We start from the raw sequence: 19,092 nt of genomic DNA, 5'->3' as shown, positions 1-19,092 counted from the left end.
ATTCCGTCCAAAGAAATCCCAGGGTTGATCTCCTTCAGAATGGACTGGTTGGATCTCCTTGCAGTCCAAGGGACTCTCAAGAGTCTTCTCCAACACCACAGTTCAAAAGCATCAATTCTTCAGCACTCACCTTTCTTCACAGTCCAACTCTCACATCCATACATGACCACTGGAAAACCTTAGCCTTGACTATACGGGCCTTTGTTGGCAAAATAATCTCTCTGCTTTTTAATATGCTGTCTAATTTGGTCATAACTTTCCTTCCAAGGAGTAAGCATCTTTCATGGCTGCAATCACCATCTGCAGTGAATTTGGAGCCCAGAAAAATAAAGTCTGACACTGTTTCCACTGTTTCCCCATCTATTTCCCATGAAGTGATGGGACCAGATGTCATGATCTTCGTTTTCTGAATGTTGAGCTTTAAGCCAACTTTTTCACTCTCCTCTTTCACTTTCATCAAGAGGCTCGTTCTTCTTCGGTTTCTGCCATAAGGGTGGTGTCATCTGCATATCTGAGGTTATTGATATTTCTCCTAGCAATCTTGATTCCAGCTTGTGCTTCCTCCAGCCCAGCTTTTCTCATGATGTACTCTGCATATAAGTTAATATGCGATAAAAACAGGCTACTCTAAACTCCCTTGATGAGAATAACCAGGCATGGCCTTGGTGTGAAGAGCTGTTACTGAAGAGCTGTTTTCTCATTACTATTCATATTCCAAATACCATCAGGAATTGAGGATGTTTTCAGTAACAGGAGAAAGATCTTAGCAGAAGACTGAGCTGCATGCATGCTGTTGAGAGGTGTGGCTTTTTTTCAGACGTGCTGTCCCATATACATAGTGTGGCTGCAAGTGTGTTGGAAAGACAGGTGGGGCTTGGGGGTCCTATTCTGAAAGGACCAGAGAGGTCAGTCCTCCTGGTCCCTGGGAACAAAGGAAAGAGTGGCTGGTTTTCTGTCTGGAGGAGGGGTATTCACCACCGCTTTCCATGAACCTGTGGTTCCTTCAGGCCTCACTCCAATTTCTGAAGTACAGATGTCATTTTAATTTTTCTTTGCAGTGTGTTCAGTCACCCACTTGGGTCTGACTCTTTGCAACCCCATGACCTGCAGCACACCAGGCCTCCCTGTCCCTCACCATCTCCCAAAATTTGTCCAAGTTCAAGTCCATTGCATTGGTGATGCCATCACATCCTCTGAAGCCCTTGTCTCCTTCTGCCCTCAATCTTTGCCAGCATCAGGGACTTTTCCATAGAGTTGGCCATTTGTATCAGATGACCAAAGTACTGGGGATTCATCATCAGTCCCTCCAATGAGTATTTAGAGTTGATTTCCCTTAAGATTGACTGGTTTGATTTCCTTGCTGTCCAAGGGACTTTCAGAAGTCTTCTCTAGCACCGCAGTTTGAAGGCATCAGTTCTTGGCATTCTGCTTCTTTCTGGTCCAGCTTTCACAACTGTTCATGATCACTGGGACAACCATAGCCTTGACTACATGGACCTTGTTGGCAGAGTAATGTCTCTGCTTTTCAGCACACTGTCTAGATTTGTCATAGCTTTCCTGCTAAGAAGAAATCATCTTCTGATTTCATGGTTGCAGTCATCATCTGCAGTGATCTTAGAGCCCCAGAAGAGGAAATATGTTACTACTTCCACCTTTTCCCCTTATTTGCCATGAAGAAAGTGCTGCACTCAATATGCCAGCAAATGTGGAAAACTCAGCAGTGGCCACAGGACTGGAAAAGGTCAGTTTTCATTCCAATCCCAAAGAAAGGCAATGCCAAAGAACGCTCAAACTACCACACAAATGCACTCATCTCACATGCTAGTAAAGTAATGCTCAAAATTCTCCAAGCCAGGCTTCAGCAATACGTGAACTGTGAACTTCCTGATGTTCAAGCTGGTTTTAGAAAAGGCAGAGGAACCAGAGATCAAATTGCCAACATCTGCTAGATCATGGAAAAAGCGAGAGAGCTCCAGAAAAACATCTATTTCTGCTTTATTGACTATGCTAAAGCCTTTGACTGTGTGGATCACAATAAACTGTGGAAGATTCTGAAAGAGATGGAATACTAGACCACCTGACCTGCCTCCTGAGAAACCTATATGCAGGTCGGGAAGCAACAGTTAGAACTGGACATGGAACAACAGACTGGTTCCAAATAGGAAAAGGAGTACGTCAAGGTCTATATTGTCACCCTGCTTATTTAACTTCTATGCAGAGTACATCATGAGAAACGCTGGAATGGAAGAAACACAAGCTGGAATCAAGATTGCCGGGAGAAATATCAAGAATCTCAGATATGCAGATGACACCACCCTTATGGCAGAAAGTGAAGAGGAGCTAAAAAGCCTCTTTGCCAGGGTCCAGCCTCAGCAGAGTCCAGGGATATCCTCAGGATGGACTACGTCGGTGAATGAAGAAAGATAGAGAAAGAGATAAGGAAAGAATGACACGGGGTGACCAAGCTTCAGTGGGCGAGGCCCGTTTTACTTTATTTTCCTCGGGGCTCTTATACCCTGAGTTGTACATACAACAAGGTGAAAAATGCAGAGTCAACTCGACATTCTATTAGTAATAACTTTTATCGATATCAGGTTCCTTCTTGTAAGAGTCTTATTTTTTGTATATCATCTTCTGTCCTGGAGGCCTGTTGATATTCCATGACCTCTTTTTGATAAATGGTGGTCAGCCAGAACAATAATCTTCCCTTAAAGTGTTTCTTCTTAAATTCTTAGCCTGCATCACCCTTAAAGTACAGAGTTACATTTTTATGGAGCAAAGATTCAGTGGGTTACAGCAAAGAAAGAACTTATTAACTCAACGTCTAATGTTGTTAATGCTAAAGCTACTGCTTGTTATTTCTATATCTTAACTATATGCACTCCCAGGAACACAAGGATAAGGGATGTGAGAACTTGGCACCAAGCATAGGCTCAACAATGTTGCAAGAGTCTGGATAAACCTGCTAGAATGCTAACAGAGGGTTTGAAACACTCCTTTCATGCCCAGGAGATTTATTAACTAAAGCCCTAAGTTAACTCTTACCAGAGAAAGGTGGTCGGGGGACAGCCCCCTGCTAATGTCAGAAGAGCTGGTGAAAGACATAAAATAGTAAGACAGACAGATTTTGTTTGGGGGTAGATGCTCGAGCAGGTCCAGGGGATCTGTCGAGTCCTGAGGCCTTGCTTATCAGGACTCATCCGCATGAGCTTGTCATGGGTAGTATGGCCCAGGGAGTCCCTTGAGTCCTGCATGACCTTGTCATGGGTGGGATCTCCCGTGCTGGCTCCCAGCACCTCTTGATGAAAGTGAAAGTGGAGAGTGAAAAAGTTGGCTTAAAGCTCAGCATTCAGAAAATAAAGATCATGGCATCTGGTCTCATCACCTCATGGGAAATAGATGGGGAAACAGTGTCAGACTTCATTTTTTGGGGCTCCAAAATCACTGCAGATGGTGACTGTAGCCATGAAATTAAAAGACGCTTACTCCTTGGAAGAAAAGTTATGACCAACCTAGATAGTATATTCAAAAGCAGAGACAAACTTTGCCGACTAAGGTCCATCTAGTCAAGGCTATGGTTTTTCCTGTGGTCATGTATGGATGTGAGAGTTGGACTGTGAAGAAGGCTGAGCGCCAAAGAATTGATGTTTTTGAACTGTGGTGTTGGAGAAGGCTCCTGAGAGTCCCTTGGACTGCAAGGAGATCCAACCAGTCCATTCTGAAGGCGATCAGCCCTGGGATTTCCTTGGAAGGAATGATGCTAAAGCTGAAACTCCAATACTTTGGCCACCTCATGCGAAGAGTTGACTCATTGGAAAAGACTCTGATGCTGGGAGGGATTGGGGGCAGGAGGAGAAGGGGACGACAGAGGATGAGATGGCTGGATGGCATCACCAACTCGATGGACGTGAGTTTGAGTGAACGACAAGAGCTGGTGATGGACAGGGATGCCTGGCGTGCTGCAATTCATGGGGTCGCAAAGAGTCGGACACGACTGAGCGACTGAACTGAACTGAACTGACTGGGGTTGAATGCCATGATTTTAGTTTTAGGTTTTTTTTTTAACATTTAGTTTTAAGCTGGCTCTTTCACTCTCTTCCTTCACTCTCATCAAGAAACTCTTTAGTTCCTCTTTGCTTTCTGCCAATAGAGTGGTATCATCCGCATATCTGATGTAGCGATGTTTCTCCCACCTATCTTGAATCCAGCTAGTAACTCATCCAGCCCAGTATTTCTCATGGAGTGGTCAGTGTGCAGGTTAAACAAACAAGGGAACAGCAGTTCTCCCTGTTGTATACCTTTTTCAATCTTGAACCAATCAGTTGTTCCACACAGGGTTCTGACTTGCTTCTTGACCAACATACAGGTTTCTCACAAGACAGGTAAGATGATCTGGTATGCTCCTCTCTCTAAGAGCTTTGCATCATTTGTTATGATCCACATAGTCAGAGGCTTTAGCATAGTCAATGAAATAGAGGTAGATGTCTTTCTGGAATTCCCTTGCTTTATGTATGATCCACCAAAAGTTGGCAATGTGATCTCTGGTTCCTCTTCCTTTTCTAAACTCTGCTTGGGTATCTGGAGTCTCTTGGTTCACACAGTGCTAAAGACTGGCATGCAAAATTTTAACCATGATCTTACTAGCATGGGAGATGAGTGCAATTGTCCAACAGTTAGTACATTCTTTACTACTAGTCTTCATGGGTACTCGGCTGAGGATTGACTTTTTCCAGTTCTGTGGCTATTGCTGGGTCTTCTGGATTTGCTAACATGTTGAATGCAGCACCTTGAAGGCATGATCCTTAATGGTTTTGAATAGCTCTACTGGAATTCTTTGCAGTAATGTGTCAATAAAATCAAGTAAATATACAGAGACCTATGGTCAAAAACTTACAAGCCAAAAGGGTAAGTTCTGGGATCTGATGGCTTTTTACAAGATGGAGTTATAGCAACAATGCTCCTGATCTCAGAGGGAGAGCAGTGAGTGCTCCTGAAGAGATATCTTAGTTCTCTGCCCAAGGATGGAACCTGGGTAGATTGGATGAAACCCCAGGAATCCTAGTCAACACACCACCAGAAACTAGAGGCTAGAAGCAAAGTGATTCTGGCTCTATCCCCCATTTGAAAGCAAGAATGTCTCAAGGAGGCAAAAACTATAATTAGGTACAAAGTTTATTGTTAGAGACACAGCACAATGCATGGCAGAGCACACAGAGAAGCAGGTTGTTTATTTAAGACAGAAGGAAGGCAGAAATGCGCCCCCAGAGGGAAAGGGTATGGGCATCCTCTCTGAGGAGGAGGAGGAGTACAGTAGGCAGAGCTAAGTAGAGACACACACCCGTGGTGGAGTGAAGGCATCCTGGATGAGAGGGAGCCCAGTCAAGATGTGACATAAAGTAACTGATATAGGACAGTCCTTCCAGATCATTGTTTACCTTTGGCCAATTACCTTGTTAATTTCTTCACACCTGACTGGCCCATAGACCCTCAAAAGGTGCATGTGAAACTGTTTTCTAAGATAGATGCACCCACAGAGACCTATGGGTGTGTGTCCACTTATTATGGGGTGGGGCCTCTCCCTTTTCGACCCCCAAGAACTCTTCCTGTGCACGTGTAAACAGGGAAGTCTTTGTTGAACTCAGCAGTGGGCTCCCTATCTCTTTGCTTGTGCATAGCTCAGCTTTTGCCACTAGCTTTGTCCTTGGAGTGTCTGGGTGTGAACAAAGCTTGATTTTACTCGACTTGACAAACACCAGCGGTTCAACCAGGGGCACCCTGTCTCCTATATTACTACCCATGCAAGTTCCCTTCCTCTCGGTGTCTTGGATTGCATGTCTGTAAAATGAGAAGGGGTCACCTAGACTATCTCTGAGGCAGAGAGGAGACAAACATCCCTTGAACTTCAAGGCAGGAAGAGGTTGAGGGATGAATCTGAACATGGCTGGACACCCTCTCTGCTTGAAACTTTAGAAGGGATTAGGACTGTGCAGATGGTACATTCTCTGATGAGGCATCCATAGTCACACTGTCATGGGAAGAAAGAAATCCTGGATGGTCAAGGGTGAGGGGAGTCTACTGGATATAAGCCCACTCAACCTGTCAGAGAAATTGGTGCTTCACAGTCAGCCAGAGGCAGCCACGATGACCTCCAAGCCCCAAGGCTACAGCTTGCCTTGATGAGAGGAGTCTGGGGTTTGAGGAGAGGTCTGAACAGGGCTCTACCTGGGGGAGGCATCAGTAGAAAGAATTTGAAACCATGGGAGAGAATGAGGCCAACTCTAGAGTGAATACAAGGAGAGAAGAGAGCCAGAGCTGAGGCGCCTGGTCCTCTCTGTGGATGTCCAGGAGAGGAGAGACGAGTGAAAGAGACTGAAGGATAAAAAGATTGAAGGCCACAGAGCAAAGGGAAGGAGGTAACAGTGACCAGTGGGGTCAAATGCAGCCCATGTTTGGCAGAGGTGGAGGGCTAGACACCTGTCTTGTTGAGAAGGAGACACTGGATTTTGCACAGGGGCATCTTGGAGACCTCCTTTTAGCCCTTGCCCTGAGTCACAGGCTGCCCCCCTTTTTTGTGACAAATCTTCCAGATGTGAAGCCAGTTTCAACCTTTATTCTGAGGGAGGAGTTACATAGGAGGCCTGCCTTGTGGCCTTATCCCGTGGCTCAGTGGGGAAGCCGTGAGCAGCAGACGGTCACCTTTTTATTGGGATGTTGGCAGCTCACAGCTCTGGGCATTGCCCTCTTCCCTGGGGCGGGGGGTGGGGGGGGAGCTCAAAACTCACAGATCACAAGGCGTTGCTCACTGCAGGGTATGTCATTCCACTTGCCCTCAGGATAGATTTCCACACAGTGCTCTGGTTGTCCATCACTGCTGTTGTTGGGCTCCCCACTGGCCCAGTTGGAATAGACCAGTATTTCCCCAGTGGGGTAGGTGAACCTCCCCTCAGTGGAGATGTCATTCATGCTCAGGTAAGCATTCTCTTTGTGGGCTCTGGCCAGCTGTGTCACGGCCTCATTCTCGGCTGCAGAGCGTGGGGAGGCCAGCTGTCCCTTAGCCTCTGTGCAGAGCTGCTGGGCATCTGAATATGATTTGACCACACCTGCCATCTTGAAAATCTTCTCCCCGACAGCCTGGCCATCAGGGAAGAGCACCGCTAGGGGAAGAGGAGAGTCAGGCTGGGGATGTGGCAGCACTTAGACCTATGCTTCAGCTGGAGTCCCCAGCACCCACGAGGGCACCAGGGCACCAGATAGAACAAAAGCAAGGCACTTGGCCCCCAAGCATCCATCATGCAAGAGGTGAGGACCCTGGAACTCAGGAGCTTATGCAGAAGCCCAAAGTCGCCCAACTGTCAAATGTAGATGAGGATCAGACCTTGTTGGAGGTGACACTAAAGCTCCCACACGCACTTTCTGTTCTTCCCCGTGCTGTTCACGAGAATCCAGCATTTCAATTACTGTGTAAATAGGAAGGACTTTGGCAGGGAAATGACAGTTTAGAGTCCAGGGCCATTCCTAAGAGCGTGGAAATCACCAACCAAGTGGCTCACTCTCATCCTTGCATGATGACTAGGCATGTGGAGTTTTCAGAGCATTCTGTGCTGTGTGAAGGGGTGAGGAGAAACGGGAGGACAGGGGTGCATCTGAGAGCAGCCAAGTGCTGGCCTCTGCACCAGGGCAGTCCAGTGTTGGCTTCCGTATGCTCACAGGTGATCCTATGGCCAGTCAGCCTCCCTGGACCACTGAGCAGGGGATGACAGCATTTGAGAGCTCTATGTGGGGGCGGGAGGGCAGGGTGGGATCAGCTTTGAAGAGAGCCCTGTCTGGGCTTCAGAAAGTCATGTGTTCAGCCCTACCCTGGCAATGACAGCCCAGGTGACAAGGGAAAGTCACTTCTCTTTTCAGAGTCTAATCTCATATTTCTAAGGAAAAGGTACACTGAAAAACAGTATCCCCTATGTGACGTGTTAAGTATCTCTTCTTATTCCATCCCATCCACACCGCTCTGACTCCAGGGTCTGCATGGAAATCTTCAGGGCTCCTAAGAGGGCTCACTGGACTGGTTCTGAACCCAGGCTTCACCCTGACCCACTGCCCTTTTCCTCTGATTAGCTTCAACAAGCAATCAGAGACCAGATTTTCCACGTAGTCAGGATGGCACCCAGACAGCCCTGGACAAGGTCAGTGCAAGCTTGTGTGCCATGATTGGTTTACATCCCATGCATCTGGGTGGGTATGTGTGTGCATGCGTGAATACATCCATGTGTCCATCTGCAGGTACGTGGGCTGACTCAAGGTCCATCAGGATGGGTGTGCCTGTGTCTGCATGTGTGTTCATATATGTAGGTGGTGTGGACTGAGTGATGGTGTTTAGGTATACACATGTGGCCAGCACATATGCCCAAGTTCACCTTTGTTTATAGCAGTCTGCGTGAAGGGTTAGTTTTTAAGTTGTGCTCAACTCTTTTTGACCCCCATTGACTGAAGCCCACCAGGGACTTCTGTTCATGACATTTTCCAGGCAAGGATATTTGAGTGGTGTGCCATTTTCATTCCAGGGGATCTTCCTGACCCAGAGATCAAACCCAGGTCTCCTGCAATGCAGGCCTATTCTTTACCAGCTGAGTTACCAGGGAATGAAATAGTAAGTAGATATGTAAATATGATTGCGCAAGAAGGAAGATATAAACTTCTGAGAATTCTCATCCAACTACTTCAGTACTTAGTTGGCTTGAGTTCCTAGGAGCCAACCCTATATCTCACCCAATCAGGCCCCTTTATGCTCTGCTCCTTCAGAAACTGCTGAGAAATCTCATCCCACTACTTTAGTACTTAGTTGGCTTGAGTTCTTAGGAGCCAACCCTATGTCTCACCCAATCAGGCCCTTTATGTGTGCTCCAAGAGGCCTCTGCCTACTTAGGATCCAGGCTTAGGGAAGAATCTCTGCTTTAAACTCCACAAGAGGTACAGGGGAGTCCAGCACAGGCCAGAGACTGGAGGTAGCCTATTTCTTCCAGACCCAGGGACATCTTTAGAGTAAGATACTTGGTGGCCACACACCAAGGATAGGTCCCCAGCAGCCTTAAACCACACAAGCAGCATCCCACCCCGGCTCTCAGGATCATGTCTGGATTCTCTGCTGCTATGGACTGTGCAGCTTCTTCTCTGGGCATTTGCACACCTGGCCCCACAGAGGGAAGAAATGCATCATGGGTTGGGTGACCCCTCATCTGTCATAGGAACCTGCCCAGGGTAGGCTGTGGTGAAGGTCTGCTGAACTGGTGACATGGACCGCATCCTCCTCCTTGTCCCGTGCGTCTACTTGAGCTTCTGGAGCATGTGGGACATGGCTCTGTCCCAGCCCTGTCCTTAGCCCCGCTCCTGCCCCAGGTCTAGGTCCAGTCCCAGTCATGGTCCCAGCAAGTCCAATTTAGACCCAGCCAAGTGAACTACAAGCCAAGCCTAGACTAAGTCTGGGGCTCATGATCAGGGGCAGGCTCAGGGTCAGGTCCAGGAACTCACCTTTCTTATACTGAGAGAAAGCATTCTGGAAGCGTCGCAGATGTCCCTCTAAGATTGTCACCCGCTGCCTGAGAGCATTGACCTCTGCAGGAGAGAGAGGCCAAGTGAAGACAGATCCAGAACAGCCTGGGGTCACTCAGAGCCCAGGTCTCAAGGTAAGAGTGTCCAGGTGGAGACACAAGTTGAGGGTGGGGTAAGAAGTTGGAACAGAGGCCTAGAAAGCCCACCTCTGCTGACCTAGCTGGCCTCTGCATCCACGGGATTTCCTGTGGTTCTCTTCTGAACAGTATCCCATGAATAGGTCCCTGTGCCTCACTGACATTCAACCAGATGTCATTTTAATTCCAAATTCTAGGAATCTGATAGCACTTCCTTTTGCATTGCAGGGGGTGATATGGTTGTAGGAGAGGAATACACATAGCTTGAGTATTTCCCATCCATTGAGTTATTTGATGTTCAAGGTTATCTGATGAACTGGAGAGGGAGGTTGTCTTGTCATAAAGATCAGATAGAAAATCTGCTCAGGTTGTCCTCCAGCAAGTCATAGAGGCTAAGCCCAGAGTCCACCTCGCCATACACCCTGTCAACTTTTCCTGCTTGGACCCCCACCTGTAAATGGGTTACCTGAGAGGAGAGCTGAGCTGAATAAGGCCTCCTCCCTGCCCCACACCCTAATGGGGCCCCCAGGGCTTCCTTACCTGCAAGCCCACTCTCACCCTTTGCTCCTTTTTCTCCAGGACTACCTCTGTCCCCCTTCAGTCCTGGGGGGCCCCTGGCACCTGAAGGCCCCTGTGGACCTATGGCTCCAGCAGGCCCTGGGATAAGAGAAGTAGAAATGGGTGAGTGCTGAACGTATATTCTAGCATTTTTGCGCTCCCCTCCCCAACCTCCACACATGGAGTGTCATATCCCCAGCCATACACCCTCCAACATGCAAATGTCGCTCTGTGCCTGGATCCTCCTCTTGCATCCTCTCTGTACACCGACTGTCCCATAGCCTAACAACCAGCCTTCTCTGAATACAGACAGTCCCTGCTGCTCACAACACCCTCTCCCTGGAGACAAACAGTTCCCAAGACCCAACACTGGCTCTCCCTGGAATGCTAGCTCTGACCTAGTGGCTGGTGGTGGTGGCACATGGGAATATGAGCCCAGCCCCATATCCATTGCTTACCTGCTGCCCCAGCACGTCCAGGGGCTCCAATCTCCCCGGGTGCACCTCTCTCTCCTTTGAGACCTGGGGAGCCCTGCATGCCTGGGGCACCCACTCCTCCTGAGGAAGGAACACATTAGAGAAACATGGCTGAGAGTGTGCTCAGCAGGTACCATTTCCTCAGCAGTGCAGCTTGTCACCCACAGGTCCAGGTGAGAGAGTGACCCGGCAGACTGCTCCTGCCCGCTTAGTCTCCTCTAGGAAATTCAGTCAGTGTGGGAATGTGGGGGGAGAGGCCCAGGCCAGGCCTACCAGGCACGAAGGTTCCAGGCTTTCCAGGCACTGTGCACATACCCTGGTCCCCACCAGGGCTGCCACTGTCACCCCTCCCTTCTCCCTCCCTCACCCACCACATACCACCCTCCTACCTTTGGGCCCAGGTTCTCCTTTGGGGCCTGGTGTGCCTGGAGGTCCCATGCTCCCCTGCCTCCCTGAGGGGCCCTCTCTTCCAGCTGGACCAGGCATACCTGGAGGCCCTGGGAAAAAGGACCAGCCCGGTTAGTGACACCGAATCACCTTGGGAGTGGGAGTGCATAAAAGATGGGGCTGTATGAAGTCAGACAGGCAGCCTACTCCTAAAGATGTTGCCCTCACTCTCCGCCCTCCCCAGGAGCTCCAGCCTTCCCTGAAATAACCCTGAGCCCCCTTGAGAATGACCTTCCTCCTCCTGGGGCAGAATCTGTGCGCGCCTACTGCCGTGGCCTAGTGGCAGCACGCCCTCTGCAGACACCTGCATTCCATGCCCAGCTGCTCACCAGGGGGTCCAGCGGCTCCCTTTGGTCCAGGTTCCCCAGCAGAGCCACTGTCTCCTTTCGGCCCAGCGGGACCAGCTGGTCCAGGCCTCCCTGCTCGTCCTGCAGGTCCTGGTGAACCTGTGGCAGCAGAAGAGATGGACATAAAGCTGATCCCGGCCCAGGAGGAGCCACCTGCCTGCAGGGTCAGGGCCCTGGCATTCCTTCAGGGTTCTTAGGGTGTAGACACTCCCCCTCCAGGTGACTGGTCCAGTGGCAATCTAGGAAATGAGTGTTCACATCTCCATTTTATAAGGGAAGAAATAGACTTGCTGAATTGGAAGCAGATCCAAACAAGATTCAGATGGCTTTGCATACAATGCACCTGCCCCTGCCCCAAGGCCACCGTATTTATGGCAGGTAAGTCTGTCAGCTTTACCCTTGACCATGGACTCTCTACCGTCCCCCTTCCCAGAACCAAAGTTTATGTCAGAAATGACACCTGACACTTACCACCAGAGAAATAGAAATCAAAAGCACAAAGAGCTATCACTTCACACCTGTCAGAATGGCTGTTGTCAGACAGCAAATAGGAAGTGCTGGAGAAGTAGAGAAAAGGAAAACTGTGCAGTAGGGATGCAAACTGGAACAGCCACTATGGAGACAGTATGGAGGTTTCTCAGACAGTTAAAACTAGAGCTACCGTATAATTCATCAATTCCACTTCTGAGCATTCTACTAAAGAAAATGAAATGAAAACACTAACCTGGAAAGATAACACTAACCTGAAGCCCCAAATTGGGCTTCCCTGGCGGCTTAGATGGTAAAGCATCTGCCTGCAATGCAGGAGACCTGGGTTCAATCTTAGGGTTGGAAAGATCCCCTGGAGAAGGCAATGGCACCCCACTCCAGTACTCTTGCCTGGAAAATCCCATGGATGGAAGAGCCTGGTAGGCTACAGTCCGTGGGGTTTCAGAAAGTCGGACATGACTGAGCAGCTTCACTGTCACCACCAAGTTAATTGCAGCATCATTCATGGTAGCCCAGACATGGATGCAGCCTAGAGCCCAAGTATCTGTGGAAGGATGAACAGGTGTAGAAAGTGCAGGGTGCACATACAATGGAACATTATTCAGGCATAAAAGGGAACGAAATCCTGCTATTTACAGCAACATTGGTGAACCTTGAAGGCACTATGTTTGGTGGAATAAGTCACAGAGAAGGGCACTACTATAGGATCTCACTTATATGTGAAATCAAAGAAAACAAATGAACAAAAATGACATACTCACAGATACAGAGAACAGATTTGTGTTTGCTAGAGGTGGGGTTGAGAAGTGGGCAGAATGGATAGAAATCTTCAAAAGGTACAAGGGTCCAGTTAAAAAACAATTGAGTCCCAGGAATACAATGTACAGTGAAGTTACTATAGTTAGTAATCCTGGGTTGCATGCTTGAACATTGCTGAGCAAGCAGATCTTAAAAGTTCTCATCACACACAAATCGTAACTATATGTGTTGATGATTTATTGTGACAATCATTTCACAATATATGCAAATATGAATTCATTATGATGTACTGCTGCTACTGCTAAGTCGCTTCAGTCATGTCCGACTCTGTGCGACCTCATAGACGGCAGCCCACCAGGCTCCCCGATCCCTGGGATTCTCCAGGCAAGAACACTGGAGTGGGTTGCCATTTCCCTCTCCAATGCATGAAAGTGAAAAGTGAAAGTGAAGTCGCTCAGTCATGTCCGACTCCTAGAGACCCCATGGACTGCAGCCTACCAGGCTCCTCCGCCCATGGGATTTGCCAGGCAAGAGTACTGGAGTGGGGTGCCATTGCCTTCTCCATCTGAATCTAATATATTATAGATCAATTCTATTTTAATATAAAGAAGAGAAAAAACCAACATGCTTTTAAAATTATGGAAGATAAAAATAAAAAAATAAAATAAAATTATGGAAGATAGATGAAATTATTGTGCATTATTTAAGTGATAAAAGTAAGTTATAAATACTCTGTTTAATATGATTCGGTTTCTTCAACATGTCCACATCTGTGTCAGGAGTGTGCACATGTAACACACATTGAAAAAGCCACAAGAAGAGCACACACACGTGTTAACAGTTGTTCTTTCTAAGGGGCACAATTCAGGCAATTTTAATTTTCTTCTTTTTGTATTTAGTGACCACATACTAATTTGCTTTGGAAAAATGACCAAACATTTTAAAAAATCACATTACCTTAAGAATCGCCAGTATATGTCTGACGCAGGATGCAGCATGCTTGGGGCTGGTGCATGGGGATGACCCAGAAAGATGTTATGGGGAGGGAGGTGGGAGGGGGGTTCATGTTTGGGAATGCATGTAATAATTAAATATTTTAAAATTTAAAAAAAAAAAAAAAAAAAAAAAAAAAAAAAAAAAAAGAAGGCTGCCTAAGTCTGAAATTATAAGAGATTTGCATTCAAAGACTAAAGGGAGAAATGCCTGTTGATTCAAGAATTATACACTCAATTCTGTGAGTTTGGTTATACTTTTTTTCATTGAGATGAAATTCACATAATATAAAAATAACCTTTTTTTTTTTTTTACTGTGATGTGTAGCTTACAGGATCTAAGTACCCCAATCAGGGATTGAACCTGAGGCCTGACAGTGAGAACACCGAATCTTAACCACTGGACCTCCAGGAATTACCTGTAATTAATCATTTAAAGTATACAATTCAGTGGCATTTAGATTATTGACATAATTGTACAACTACTGCTACTCTTTAGTTCAAGACTATTTCATTAATCCCAAAGTAAACCTCATACCCATTTATCATTCCATCCCTGCTTCCTCCCAGGCCCTGGCTACCTCTAGGCAGCTGCCTGTCTCTGTTACCTATTCTGGATATTTTATATAAATACATACAATGTATGACCCTTTGTGTCTGCCTTTTTAAACTAGGAGTGACATTCTTGAGGCTCATCCAATTTGCAAAACATCTCAGTACTTCATTCCTCTCTATGGCTGAGAAATGTTCTATAGTATGAATGCAATACATTTTCTTTATTCATTCACCATGGATAAATCTTGATAGACACTTGGGTTGTTTCCATCTTTTGACTGTTGTGAGCAAAGCATTCACGTGCAAAAAGACAACAAAAGAAATCTGTCAGTTACTACTAACTTGTTCAATCACTTATTTGTTCATTTCCTCATTTCATCTCTCTGTGCACTGAGAATCTCTCTGTGGAACATGGCTTTCTGCCTAGCACTGAGCAGGAAGTAAATGTCAGCACCAGGTCTTGGTCTGCAAGGAAGTTGTCACTGAGTTTTAAACTGTGAGGTACAGGTAATAAGTGAAGAAAACAGCTTATGAGATGTCCCTCATCCCATCCCAGCACCCCCAACCCTTGGACACACATGTACTCATAAGAAACAGGACTTCATTGCTGAAGAGGATTCAGAGACCTGGAGAGGAGAGATGACATTTCAGATCTGGAAACCATTCCCCCAGGGTAAGAAGGGCCAGGCTTGCCTGGGCCAAGACTGTGCAGGTGGTGGGAGACTGGGGTATTTGATGGGTGGTGAGTGCCTCTGTGCTGGACATTGTGTCTTGCTCTTAGTTCCAATTCTCACTAGGCAATCAATGGGAGCGGGAGGATGGATCCCACATCCCAGACCCTCTGGTGCACTGTACTCTGGCAGAGACACCTGGCCCCTGCCTGAGCCCCTCCAGGGCTTCTCCCTGGCTGGGGAGGGCAGCAGGAACCTTGGAAGCAAGTCACTCCTTAGAAGGGAGCATGAGAGGTTGCCCATCCTTTGCACAACCATGGAGGCCGTGAGAGCAGGGAGGGAGAAGAAGGGATACTTTTCATTTCAGGGCCTCTCAGGAAGCTAGAGAGAGCTGGCACCCTGAATATCACCCCTCCTCTGAGATCACTTCTAGAGGCCTTCTCTAGCCCCAGCCCATTCATGTTGGGAGCTAATTTCTTTCTGAAAGACAGACAGATACTTGCCTCTTACCCTACAAAACCTGGGGACGTTATGTATTCTTTTCAGCTTTAATGCTGTTCATTTCTTTCCTCTCCAATCAAAACACAAACTCCAGAAAGATAAAAGACCTCATTGATCCCCCATAGCCCTGGCCTAGGGCCATGGTGGTCCCCTCGTCCTTGTCACTGGTTCATCAAATTCTCACTTCTTGCCAGTAAAAACCAGGTCTTGTCCTGTGAGGCAGCGTTTCAGAAAATGCCCTTAATAATCAATACATTTGGAAACCTCAGGAGAACTCAGCTGGTTGGGACAGCAGAAGGATAAAACTTTATCTGGAAGACCCACCAAAAAATGAAGCCTTGGCTCAATTCTTTGTCACTGTGTGGTCGATATTATTCTCATCTACAGATGATTAAACTGAAACTTACAACACTGTCATCAGTTTAAAAATATTTAACATTCTCCAGAGGCAACATTTAATACGAATGAAGAATAGTTAACTTTTGGGGTGTGTGTACTCAGTCGCATCTGACTGTTTGTGCGTTGTAACCTGACAGATTGTGGCCTGTGGATTGTAGCTGTCCATGATATTCTCCAGGCAATAACAGAGTGAGTTGCCATTTTCTATCCAGGGGATTGTCCCAACTGTGGGATCAAACCCATATCTCCTAAGTCTCCTACATGAGTGTACTAAGTCACTTCAGACGTGTGCAACCCAGTGGCCCAAAGCCTGCCAGGTTCCTCTGTCTGTGGGATTCTCCAAGCAAGAATACAGGAGAGGGTTGCTATGCCCTCCTCCAGGGGACCTTTCTGACCCAGGGATCGAACCTGCATCTCTTACATCTCCTTCACTGGCAGTCAGGATTTTTTTACCACTAGCACCACTTGGTAAGCCCAATGAGTTCTGGAGCAGGGGACTCCAAATACTAGTCATTCGCTCATTGTTTGTACATTCTTGGGGTGGTTGGGGTCAGAAAATCCTAGGGAAGGAATCAGCACAGGTGGTTATGGAGCTGGGGACTTGGGCAAGCCAGTCTTTGCCAATCAGTAAAGCCATGTTTTAGGTGGACTGAAGATCTGGGGGAAACCTCCCCTCTTGGGAAGACCATCTTCAAGGTTTCCACAAAAGATTCAGAGTTTGGGGGTTGGTTACAATTCCAGTGCCCACCCCTTCCCACCAGGACAAGTCCATGGTCCCAGCTCTACCTGGATCCCCCTTCTCTCCCCGGGGGCCTTCTCTCCCATCTTTTCCATCACGACCAGGCAAGCCATTCTCCAGAGGGCTACACACAACCAGGGTACAGCCGTTGGCCAGTGTTTTCTGGGAATGGATCGTCATTTCTGCTCCCAGGGATCTCCAGGGCTGTGTGAGCAGGAGCAGCACGGAGAGAGGGAGGAGAAGCATGTCCTAGGCAGAGGAACAGAGAGGGGCTGCTCTTGGTCTAAGGACAAGGATTAGGGCTGGCCCAGCTCCTGGAGGGCAGGAAAAGCCCTTCCCCAATCTCCTCTCCCATCCTTTGGGGCCAAGAGTAGTAGGGCTCCGAAAGCAGTTTAGGGAAAGTTAGGATAAGGTCTGGCCAGGGAGGACATGAGCGGACCAGCCGGGCCTCTGACCTGGTCTGCCAGCACATGAATCTACTCTCAGACACTCTGTGTCATCCCTCTTTGGGCTTGTCATCCCTGCCAGGGGCACTGTGACCAGGATGTAGAATTTCTCACTGAGGCCGTTGTCACCCCAGGAGGGACTCACTGAGGGCCCTCGGGTGGGACCCTTCCCTCTCTGGACCTCTTATCCCTTTTTATACCAGTAAGTCCATTGCTTTACCTCTTACAATGCTGGCTTGTTTCCTCTCACTTGCTGCTCTGGACACGCTAGGCCTGAGTCTGCAGTGCGATCTGAAAAAAAAGCCAGAGTGCTAATGCTTGGTAAGGTCTGTCCCGAGCACAGAATGGGGCATGACTGCTTATTTTCCAGGATTTGTCATTCCTGGGCTCCACCAGGAAAGTTCCTGGCACACCTCGAGTCCTGCCCAGACCTCCTGAGAGGACTTGGGACAGGGGCCTCTTGGTAGAGAGGACGTGTAAGATGAGCGCCATCATGGGGAAGCTGGCTTCAGAGGAGGATAGCCCATGTCCAATAGAGCTTCTGGTTACCATCAGAAGGGGACTCAGGAGCTAAGTGAGATCAGGGTGCAGGACGTGGGTCACTGCCAGCATTGGGCTTCTTCCCTCTCTCAGAGAGAAAGTGTAATGTTTAGAGCATGGAAAAGAATCGTGGGAGTTGCAGAGACCTGGAAGAAAGCCCAAGGGACCTGTGCAAAGGACCGAGGGTTGCCAAGCAGGCTGAGGTAGTGGGAGGGAAGGGGTTTCCTGGCCAGAGAAGTGCCTCCTTTCAAGAGGATGATGAATTGCATTTGCCCTGGGAACTTCCAGACAATGGCATCAGAGATCTGGTTGTATGTCACATCCAACTCTCCCCCTCTCCCTGTCCTAGAAACATCTCCCAACAAACAGAGGGAGCAGAGTGAAGAGCACCCCTTATTGCCTCATTTGCTCCCACCACCAGCACTGAACCACCTAGAGTGGAAGATCTACACACACCCTGCCTTCTTCAACCACCCACATAGGCAGGGAGATACTCACTGGATATCGGAAAACAAAGACGCAAGGACAGAGATACTCACAATTGCTTCCTGTAAGGGTCCAGAATGTCCAGGCAAGTTAAGAGGTCCTGGGTAAGCACTGGCTTTTTATATCTGCCTTGTAACTTGACCCTCAGCCCCAGTTTCCTGAGAATTCACTTCAGGAAGTAGGGTGATTTCCTTATTATTGACTCACTCAATTTCATCCCCACCTGAACCCAGGTGTCCACCTGGCTTCTGGACATCTGCCACTAATGTTGATAGGACTACACACACCTTAGAGTTCAAAGAGCACCCTCAGCCCAGGACCTCACCGGGGCCTCACTGCAGCCCTGTGAGTAAAGTGGCAGCACCAGTGTCCGTGTTTCACGGATGTCCAGGAATCCAAGGTTCAGAGAAGACCAGCAAGCTGCACAATGACCCAGAGCTCTTGCGAAAGCAGCCTGCCTCTGCCGAGTCCAAGATACAGCACCTGCTGCGCCCACTTCTCTTCCACCTTCATCTCAACATTACTGCTCAGACGCTAGGAAAGAGCTGGGAGATGCTTGGCCAACCTGAGCAAAGTGGGGCAGGTGAAGGGCTGCTGAGGCAACAGCCTGTGGGAGACAGCGTCTGGGGGAGCTGCCATCTGGCAGGGGTCACTCTTTTGCTTTCTGCTGTAGATGTAGGACAACACTCCACTTGCCTCAAGATGGCTTTCCATGCTCTCTGTTCATCCCCTGCCCAGCCCTCCTTCACTCACATGACTATCCAATTCTCTTAATTACAGGGTTTAACGGTAATCGCCTACATACTTGCTGCCCCAGACACTGGTTTCCCTGGTACCTGATAAACAAACTGATGTCAACTCTCTGTTAGACTGGGGGGTTCCTCCCTCAAGCAGTGAAGATTGCCTCCATGTCCTTCCTGCTCTCTGCTGAACATGGTATGCTGTTGCGCTAGGATCCTTCTTTTCACGACACATAAGATTCCTTATCTAATAAGCCATGGACGTCT

At 48.0% G+C, this 19,092-nt stretch overlaps 1 protein-coding gene across 1 annotated transcript; it reads right to left on the bottom strand.

The window, feature by feature from the left end:
* Nucleotides 1-6,590: 6,590 nt before the first annotated feature.
* LOC138430319 (collectin-46) lies at nucleotides 6,591-18,499 on the bottom strand. Its single transcript, XM_069572460.1, has 9 exons — nucleotides 18,139-18,499; nucleotides 17,280-17,350; nucleotides 16,661-16,862; nucleotides 11,491-11,607; nucleotides 11,104-11,211; nucleotides 10,697-10,795; nucleotides 10,221-10,337; nucleotides 9,523-9,606; nucleotides 6,591-7,154 (listed from the first exon to the last, which is right to left on the bottom strand). Exons 3-9 carry the CDS (start codon nucleotides 16,857-16,859, stop codon nucleotides 6,772-6,774), a joined length of 1,107 nt encoding a protein of 368 aa, XP_069428561.1. The 5' UTR covers nucleotides 16,860-16,862; nucleotides 17,280-17,350; nucleotides 18,139-18,499; the 3' UTR covers nucleotides 6,591-6,771.
* Nucleotides 18,500-19,092: the final 593 nt, after the last annotated feature.

This window comes from Ovis canadensis, chromosome 25 (assembly GCF_042477335.2).
Source record: "Ovis canadensis isolate MfBH-ARS-UI-01 breed Bighorn chromosome 25, ARS-UI_OviCan_v2, whole genome shotgun sequence".
Taxonomy (NCBI): Eukaryota; Metazoa; Chordata; class Mammalia; order Artiodactyla; family Bovidae; genus Ovis; species Ovis canadensis.
This window is presented reverse-complemented; position numbering and strand designations above follow the sequence as displayed.

Bases quoted from the DNA above. Each gene is read 5' to 3' on its own strand.
- LOC138430319 (XM_069572460.1), bottom strand. From the start codon at position 16,859: ATGCTTCTCCTCCCTCTCTCCGTGCTGCTCCTGCTCACACAGCCCTGG. The intron at 10,338-10,696 runs GTAAGCAATGGA...CTCTTATCCCAG, and splicing joins TGGACGTGCTGGGGCAGCAG to GGCCTGCTGGAGCCATAGGT. The intron at 9,607-10,220 runs GTAAGGAAGCCC...TCTCTCCTGCAG, and splicing joins GGGTGAGAGTGGGCTTGCAG to AGGTCAATGCTCTCAGGCAG.